The 9,660-nt window shown below is 37.7% G+C and overlaps 1 protein-coding gene and 1 long non-coding RNA gene across 4 annotated transcripts; one reads left to right on the forward strand and one right to left on the reverse strand.

The window, feature by feature from the left end:
- Positions 1 to 21: 21 nt before the first annotated feature.
- Positions 22 to 7,527, reverse strand: LOC132155665 (arrestin domain-containing protein 4-like). 3 transcript variants are annotated; one of them, XM_059564391.1, is made up of 9 exons: positions 7,416 to 7,527; positions 6,827 to 7,067; positions 6,634 to 6,700; positions 6,196 to 6,343; positions 5,372 to 5,474; positions 4,581 to 4,837; positions 815 to 947; positions 519 to 670; positions 22 to 441 (listed from the first exon to the last, which is right to left on the reverse strand). In XM_059564391.1, the coding sequence occupies exons 2-9, from the start codon at positions 7,065 to 7,067 to the stop codon at positions 427 to 429; spliced, it is 1,116 nt and encodes a 371-aa protein (XP_059420374.1). In that variant the 5' UTR covers positions 7,416 to 7,527; the 3' UTR covers positions 22 to 426. The 3 variants fall into 3 exon arrangements, with proteins under 3 accessions (XP_059420374.1, XP_059420372.1, XP_059420373.1); XM_059564389.1 differs by having other exon boundaries at positions 815 to 959; XM_059564390.1 differs by lacking the exon at positions 7,416 to 7,527 and having other exon boundaries at positions 815 to 959; positions 6,827 to 7,124.
- A 274-nt stretch (positions 7,528 to 7,801) lies between these two features.
- Positions 7,802 to 8,241, forward strand: LOC132155666 (uncharacterized). Its single transcript, XR_009437326.1, has 3 exons — positions 7,802 to 7,914; positions 8,041 to 8,101; positions 8,214 to 8,241. It is a non-coding gene; the product is annotated as an uncharacterized LOC132155666 (long non-coding RNA).
- Positions 8,242 to 9,660: the final 1,419 nt, after the last annotated feature.

The raw sequence follows: 9,660 nt of genomic DNA on the forward strand, positions 1-9,660 counted from the left end.
CAATAATTAACAATCATTTTCTTTAAGCCATCACAGTAGTATCACTTAAGGCTGGAATACACTACACAACTTTTAAAAACCGAACAGAAATCAGTGGAAAATTGGGACAAAAGACAGACTTTAGAAGTCTGGTCCACAGTGTCAGTAATCATCCAGTTAAGCAGTCGGGTGTGAATTAGAGTTTTGTTTTTATGTGCAGTTTATAGATTGCTTTAAATAGTTGATATCACAATAACATACAGTAAAGTGGACAAAACTTGCATAGTCTGGCTGTGTTTGACTACCGTTTTCAGAACTTTGACACAAGCTCATGATCGAAACAAACATTTCACCTGCAATCCAAAATAAAAATAAATAATGTAATTAAGGCACAAGGTGGTTCTTTTGTCTCCTCCACAAAAATAACCTTGGTTATAAGCTTACTGTTCACTGTCCACAAATCTGCAATGTAAAAGGCAACACAATATGACAAACTATTAAAAGGTGAAACAGCAGAGAAGGATGAAGAAACGACCCACCTCTGAATAAGGAGGAGGAGGCTGGAGGTGGAACTGCTGAATGAAAGCGAATGCTGAGCCATCTAGCAGCCAGTCTGGTTGTGACTGCCAGGTTGAAGTTCTGTGCTCCTCAAACTGTTCCTCTGACACAACCTCTGCATAGCTGGGAGGGGCTGTCAGGAAATATGTCCATTCAAATCGAAGATGAAAATAAGTATATACACACGTATAACACATACACCGCATGCAGGAATCAACCCCTTATTAATGATTTGACATAGAAGCAGAATTCACTGCATCATAAATTTGTACCATACCTTCAGGTATGTCTGGAAGGGTAAATGTGGGGTATAGCAAGCTCATGTTCACAAAAGAATGACTGCTCAAGCCATGACCACTGGTACCGATCACCACTGGAAGTTGCACTTCTAGATTTTTGGCACCTGGTATCTGAACAATAACCTTGAGCAAAGATACAAACAACAGAGATACAACCATACATATTAGGGAGGTTTTTTTATATGTAGTTTGTTAGCTAGTAGATGTTACACAAAAGATTAGCATTTGATGTTGGTTTTATAGACAAGCTTAAAGGGATAGTTCACCCTAAAAACTATACGTACAATCTCAATTAGGAGTGTCAATGATCCATTTGAGTGATAGTTGGCGGTAATGTACTTACTGTATAAGTCTGCTATCTCCCTTAAAGCAAGAAGAAGATGAGTCACCTGCCGGCTGTTGAGAAAGCGCTCAGGACAATTTGGACATCGCAGTGAATCAGAGGTAAAAAACTATATAAATACCGTTCAGTTTCTTGCACAGACCAATTCAGGGAACTACACTAAACTTTTCCACTGGTGGCACTTGCGCGACTAACTTTTTCAGTTACTGGCGCAAAACATGATTTGGTCGCACAAATGTTTTATAGTAAGCCACTCTGGATAATAATGAAACTGTATTGCATACAGATGTGCTTTTTATTTTACTTGCCATATTTTAAACCACATGCCTTCTTGTTTTATTTCTTACAGTACACACAGTGCATTGCTCCGTCTTGGTACCTTAACCCAGGGCCGTAGCTGGGGTTACAGGGGCCCTGGTGCAGGTTGTACAGTGGGCCCTGTCTGAAATGGTTTAATTTGAACTGTATTTTTATTCTATTTATTTGTGCTATTTACACAATGTTTACATTTTTTTTTTAAGTTTGTAGGTGTCCAGAAACTAATTGAAAATAGCACTGCATAGTCTTCACTGTAAAATAAAATACACAGTCAAACCAAAATGTATTCAGACACCTTCAACATTTCTCACTTTATCACAGTTTATTTGTTATAGTTTAGAAATTGGTAATAAAATATGACAAGAACTTAGAGTCAGAACAAATTCATCTTGATAATATCAGATAACTTTAATAGAAAGATATATAATGGAATCAACCAAAACTTCAGACAACAATACTTTGTTGAACAATTACCAAGCAAGCAATGCTTAATTTTGTTCAGTCTGTGGTGTGAAAAGGTTGCATTAGCAATTAAAGAAAGAAACACTTTAGCAAGAAATGGTCAGGTCCCTAATTTTTTTTTTACAGTATGAAGAATTTTGGGGTATAATATTTCACAGTTCGCTGTATTTTAATATACTCACTTACATAAATGAACTAGTGTCCTGCACCCACTAGTAAAACATATAATCAATAACATTTGATTTTTGGTTTGACTGTGGATAAATTCTTGTTAAAACTACAAAGTAATTCAGTCAAGAGCAGTGAGTGATTTACTTTCATTTTCATACATTAAAGACAGCAGATTTAGTAAATTAGGCGCGGTCACTTTAAGAGACAATGCATCCATTATAATGATACAACATCCGATTTCTTTCCAACTCTTTAATTTCACTTAAGACATAACCACAGACTTTTCGAACACACTTTCCAAGATGGGTATTTTGACATATTTAGTATGTATTTGTCGGTACAAAAGCAAGAAGACTTTGAGACGCGTCTCTGCTTGCGCCCGGAACACCAGAATAGAGGTCTTCACAGTGCACCTGAGACCCGTCGACCCGGGACCCGTACGGGTTCGGGTCTATATTTTAAATGATCAGCCGGGTCCGGGTCGGGTCCGAATCTATTACTTCGCGTCCCGGGTCTGTTTAACATTGTGTGTAATACCCGTGCGATCGGAGTCATCGGACTCGGAGAACACCTGGCCGTGATCAGACATTGCTTGTGTTTTTTGTAACTTGCAACTTGTAAAATTAGGAAAAGAACAGAGTGAGCAAAAAAAAACAAAAAAAAAACAGCGATCTCTCTCTCTCTCTCTGCCGTAAGAAGCAGAGCGCGCAGAATGCAAGTGCCCGCACGGTAATAATGCTTGCAGACTTGACACACTCATATTTAATATATTTCAAATCAGCAACCAAATCGGAAGTGAACTGTCACATGAATGTTTTCTATGACGCTCAAATTGCGTTAAATCATATTTTAGGATGATCCAGCTAACACGCATGTGCAGTCTCGAGCGTGTGTCATGTTTCTATGGCAACCAGTCAGGGACAAACCGCGCTTTACATTTTCTCCCATTTTTATACTAATATAAATAAACCTTTTAATCTTAAAGTTTTACTGGTCAGATTCAGACACGACGCAGAGCAGAGAGCACAGAGATGATAGCGTAAGCGGCCATGGCACTGAAGGAGCGTTCGTTATTATAGTTTAAAAGGGCAAACAGTCTAAGTTATTATGCGAGTTAACTCAAGTCAGAATGTAACTTACATGTGCACAGTTGCATTTGTCATTCATCACCGTGACATCAAGTGGAACTTTGAAGCTGAAACAATGAGTGGATTAAGCTTGGAATAACGAGCGGAATAACATGGATAACTTTCTTGTCTGAGGATTATAATGCATCACAGGCAGTCAGGTACTCCTTAATGTGATTATAATGCATCACAAACTACGGCTCCTTAAATTAAGATATAGGTTTTTTTTTCGCAACATGTTTATTGACTTGTAATAGCAATTTAAAATGGAATATGTGACAATCGGGTCCAGTTGGGTCTGTGTCTTCCCGACGGGTTTGGGTCCAGCTTTCAAATAATAGACGGGTCTGGGTCGGGTCCGGGTAGGCATTTCTCGGATCTACACGGGTCCGGGTCCAGCTTTTGAAATATTAGACGGGTCCGGGTCGGTTCGGTGTAGTACATTACGGGTCTCTTTCGGGTTCGGGCACGAATTTTTGGACCCGTGAAGACCTCTACACCAGAACACCGCGGTGCTGAATTGAGCTCTCTCTTTTCGCTCTTTTTTTCTGTTTATTTAAACTGCGATTTGTATTTGTTCGTTCAGGTGCAGGAGGACGCGAACATCCTGAAGGAGAGCTCAGTTCAGTGTTGCTGTCTGTGAAACGCGGCTCTCTCGTGCACACCGATCACAGCCGATCACAGCACACGAGTAACTAGCTGCTCAGTTCAGCTTTCCCGCATCGCGGGGCTGAAGCCAACTTGATGTGTTGAATGCTCAGAGAACGTTATAAAACGTATTTTTAAAATACATATTACTGTTTTAATAAATGCTCATATATTGCCTAAAACATAAGGTAGGTACAAAAATAATCAGTGATACATTTGAACCTCAAAAAAAATTGGGTTGCAATGTCATTTCAAAAGGTTGCATATGCGACCATTTTGGTCGCAGTGTAGTTCCCTGCAATTGTTTGGTGTCTTTACACATCAATGTATCGCCACGAGCCACAAGGTTCATTTTAGTTTTGTGTATGTTTTTTTGACTCTCAAAGCTGTGATTCCCATTCACTTCCATTATATGACTGTCAAACTACAACTGTTTGAGTTAAAAATCTTTGTTTGTGTTCTACTGAAGAAACTAAGCCACCTACATCTTGGATGCTCTGGGAGTCAGCAGATAAACATCAAATTTCCATTTTTAGGGGAACTATCCCTTTAATGATTCTGTAAATTAAGGCAGTAAATCAACATTACTATGCTATGTTTATCAGAAAATAAGGCCTTGTGGCATTATGGAGAGTAAAAAAGTAATCAAATAATCAGCATAACATTTTTACTCACTGCAAGTAAGTATTCCAGTCTCAGGATGTCTGAATTAAGAATGGAGGGAGAAACTGGGGGAATCTTTAATGGGTTTCCATTCCACCTGCTGGTAGTGTCAGATGACACTTCATTTCCTCTAGCACTGGCAACCAACTGTTTGATGCTTTTTGTTTTACCCTTGGCTGTATAAGTCTGTATCTGGTATATCACTGCTTTTGGCACAACTAGACGAGATGAGCGGTTCTCAATAAGAGCATAGATTGGGATTGATTCTCCTGGAGAAGAGATGCAAAATAGTGTGTCACAAGACAATGGGCAAATTATTTCAAAAAATATACTGCAGCAGTTTAAAAGAAAATTGCTAAGCAGCCATATTTACCTTGATGCAAACTCTGAGGAATCAAAAGCTTACTCAGATTTAAAACACTGTTTAAAATTTATTGTATATCATTTACTCCTGTGACAACAAAGATGAATTTTCAGAAGCCATTACTCCAGTCATCAGTGTCACATCATTCTTCGGAAATAAATGCTGCTTAATTTTTTGAGAAAACTTTCCTACATTTTTTCCAGTTCAAAAGAACGGCATTTATTGAACTAGGCATATTTTGTTACAAAGTAGAAGTCTTTACTGTCATGACACTTTTGATGCATCCTTGTTAAATAAAGTATTAATTTCTTTCTGTAATAAAATTAATAAAAGTTTTAACATTTGGAGGGAATTTTAGGTTAACATAATTTCTAAGAATATCCAAATACTATCATCCTGACACACCCAGAAAGCTCATAAAAATATAATTTCCCCTTACCATTGCTATAACCTTGTCGTTCTATGCTGGCAGTCAGTGAGATGGGACCAGAAGTAAAGATCCAGCAGCCAATCATCTTCTTACAGGTTTGTGACACTGGGGACTGTAAAAGCAACTCTCAAAGTCAAAGGTCAGCAGGATGTTCTCTAATACAGTGCTTCTTTGAGTCAGATTTCACAGTGGACATCAAGTAGTCAAAGTAATAAGCCAAATAATTTTGCCCTTCTTACTATGCACAATTATATGATTCGTTACATTTTAACATTATTTTTCCCTACAATTGCACATTTCAGTCAGTTGAGAGCAACATTAATGTTCCAAGTACTTCTATTTGATGTCAGTGGTGTAATGTATTCAGATTCAAGTATAAATGAAAATAGCCTTTTTCAACACAGCTTCCGGTCAAGGTATGGTATGACCTCTTCTATGCAACCTGCTGAGAGTTCATGATCACATCCCACTATTACAGGTCACACACAATCTGGTTTCTATGAGGACATAACTTTAAAACGAGTCAAAAAATGTATTTATAGTATAGTCTATATGTGTATAGTATGAATGAAGACTGAATAATCATGGCTTGGTCAAGTGACTTACAGCATCAGCAGTGTCGCTTTACTGCCGTTCACGGCATAGTAAATTATGGATTCACACTTTTTTATGAATGCCAGGAATTCAGACATACTATACTCATTTAATATAATATGCTTCTGTTTAGGGAAGTAAGCATATTAAGATGCAGAGTTCAAGAATGCAGCCTCCAGAAACAAAATGTGGAAACGAGTACATGTAGGAAAAAAAGAAGGCATTATTGACATACTCACAATTAATGTTGGCACACTGACATCAATATGACTGATGATGCGGAGTTCTCTGTTAACACACTGACTCTCATGAAAAGGCCTTTTTAAAACTGCCTGCATCATGTAGTAAACACAGCCATTTTTTCCAGAGAAAGAGGAAACCAAAGAACTAGGAGACAATAAAAAAAAAAGTCAGTGCTCTGAATAGGAGGCACACAAGAGAGTTTATTTTCAGAGTGAGATCCTAAAATGTATATTTCACCACAATAATCTTTACAGCCTTTATGATAGGCCTAAACACAATCTAAATTCATAACACGATGTATATGGTTGTGTATGTGTGTATTGTTAACACTGTAAACTGTAAATCCAAGTTGACCAAGTGTGCCCTGCAATCTCTACCATGAACTGGGCCCAGTTCTACGCTTGAGATGCTAAAAATTAAACATTTGCACTTACCTTTGAGGTAGTTGCAGATCAAAAGGGATCTCATATGTGCCACTATCAAAGATGAGGTCATGGGTATCTGATCAAATATTAAAAAATCAAATTGTACTACATGAATTGATTCGGAGGCAATTCAACCTGTCACACTTCAATCATCACAAATATTCATCTAGTAAAAGATGTTCAGTGTATATTGCAGGCCTACCTGTTGTTGCAACAAGTGTCTTGGATAAAAGGAGACATTTCCTCTCTTCGGAAAAGCTGGATCGTTTACGCATCCAACTCACCTGAGCATATCCCTTCAGTAATATTTTTATGGTTTTGACTGTGGTGGTCTCCGAGAGTTTGAGAGAAATATGTCCAGACACTACTTCACCAGAGCAATAACCATCTTTCTGCTCGTTGTCAAGAATCACATCCAGTGATTTTACTTCAACATGTGTCATCTCGGTTTCTGGAGAATAAATACAAGTACATTTTATGTCGTCTGTATCGTTGCAATCGTGAATCTCTCTCTCTCTCTCACACACACACACACGCGCGCGCGCGCACACACACACACACACACACACACACACACACACACACACACACACACGGCTTATCCAAACGCGAGTCGAACATTTCTGACTCGTCTGCTGTTCAGGTGATAACGTTACTTTGGTTTAAACAAATGACAACAATGTAACTTTATGAAGACGCATCTAAAATATCTAGCAATGTTTAAAATACACTACATAAACAAACCAACAACAACAAAAAACAAAAAAAAAACAAAACCAAACAAACATTACATCACCTTTTAAAGAGATTTCTCTCTATGCAGCTGGACACGCCCTCCATGCAATATGTGACTAAGGTTGTTTGCAAGCCACGCCCAGTGTTTATTTATATGCAGCAATTGGCTCATTTACATGTATTTCAGGCACTATCCCCTCCCATTTATATATCGCAGACCAGAAACAGATAATAATATAAAAACAAGGAAATGAAGGTTGGAGTTAAATAAAAGTTATCTGTCAAAAAAAAAAATAATAATAATAAATAAATTTATGTACCGAATCATCTCAAAAACATCTAATGAGATGAGATTAGGGCAGCAGCACCACGTATACATTGTTTTGATTGGTCAGTTTTTTTTTTTTTTTGACTAACAGCCAATCAGCGTTATACAGCTGAACTCTTTGTTTAGCTCTTCCTAGATGAATCTGGAAATCTGTTTGTGCTCTTCAGAGGCGTTTCCGACCCCTAGAAACGTCCAAACAAAGAACTTTCCACAGAGCTTTGTCAAAGGTTTGTTATTATGTTCCCACTTGTTTACAGCACAAAAGTATATTCATTTAGCTGCATTGTTTCGGTCTTTACGTAACAAATACACTATGTTTGTAACTGTACTCCTGTCCACCACTTTTTGTAAAGGTATCCATCACAAATGAACAGAAGTCTCTGATGTATGCATATCTTACAATGCAGTACCATGGTATGTATCAGACAAGTGCACTAATATTTACATTGTTTTTAAGGTGACATGGGTTAATTTGTTGGGATTAAATGGTTTACAAGGCAAAAACCACTCACTTTTGTACTGACAGGATGGAGTTGGTTCTGTAATCTGTTAAAGGGTTAGTTCACCCAGATAGCAAAATTATGTAATTAATAACTTACCCTCATGTTGTTTCAAACCCGTAAGACCTCCGTTTATCTTTGGAACACAGTTTAAGATATTTTAGATTTAGTCCGAGAGCTCTCAGTCCCTCCATTGAAGCTGTGTGTACGGTGTCCTGTCCATGTCCAGAAAGGTAAGAAAAACATCATCAAAGTAGTCCATGTGACATCAGAGGGTCAGCTAGAATTTTTTGAAGCATCGAAAATACATTTTGGTCCAAAAATAGCAAAAACTACGACTTTATTCAGCATTGTCTTCTCTTCCGTGTCTGTTGTGTGAGAGAGTTCAAAACAAAGCAGTCTGGATATCTGGTTCGTGAACGAACAAATCATTATTGGGCGTGTTTGCATTGGGAAGTGACGTCACTCACAGCCGACGGTAATAAATAATTATTAATTAATTAGTGTGGACTTTGTCATCTTAATACTTAATAACCAATAAGGTTAAGGATGTGTCTTAAAAATTACTTCATCTTTTCTATCCTGTGAAGCTTTACTTAAAAAAGATGTTTCCTGATATTGACACTTTATGTTCTTTTTGTGGTGCTGAACACGAATCCATTTCTCATCTCTTCTGGGAATGCACATATACAAGTCTGTTCTGGAAGAATTGTTGTATCTTCGATCATACTAAAAAATGTACCATGTTTTACTATGGTAAATATGAGTTATCGATAGTGTTTATAATTAAACCATAATAGCCACAAATGTACAGTTGTCTGAGACGTTATGAAATGTTCTTTAACATCATGCTAATGTTATATTATTAGTTATACTAATAACTTATAATCTTTACAATAATATCTGAATCATGCAATGAGCAAGTCTGCCTTTATTAAACACTTAATATCGCGTCAGTTTGTGCTTTCAGAATCGCCGAGTCTGCTGCTGTAGTTCCAGCACATCTACAGCAGAGACCTGAACCAGTAAGTTGGTCACCAGATAACACGGTAACCAGTTAAACCGTAACACCGGGAAGATTAGGCAAATAGACTGGTGACGTAGGTCTGCGCGCGTTTCTCAATACAAAGTACGCTGATTTCGGACTTGCATCCTCGGTAGTTAAGACTTTGTGCATTCGACTCAGTGTGATGTCTGCAAGGACGCAGGTCCGGTAATTCTGCAAACAGCAGCGTACTTGATAACTTCAGTCAGCTCGCCTTGACTACTGCAATTTTCCTCACTGTACATTTACAATAAAACTTAAAAGGATATGAAATACCACTGCCTCCTTTCATTTTTCATTTAAACATAATAATAGCAGCAGAAATGTACTTAGTTCAGGGAAATGTGTATATATATATACAGTCATTTCAAATGAAACTAAATATTATATCAATTGCCTCTTTTTGTCACAGTGTCTGGGTTGTGTTC

Source organism: Carassius carassius, chromosome 13 (assembly GCF_963082965.1).
Source record: "Carassius carassius chromosome 13, fCarCar2.1, whole genome shotgun sequence".
In the NCBI taxonomy this organism is placed as follows: domain Eukaryota; kingdom Metazoa; phylum Chordata; class Actinopteri; order Cypriniformes; family Cyprinidae; genus Carassius; species Carassius carassius.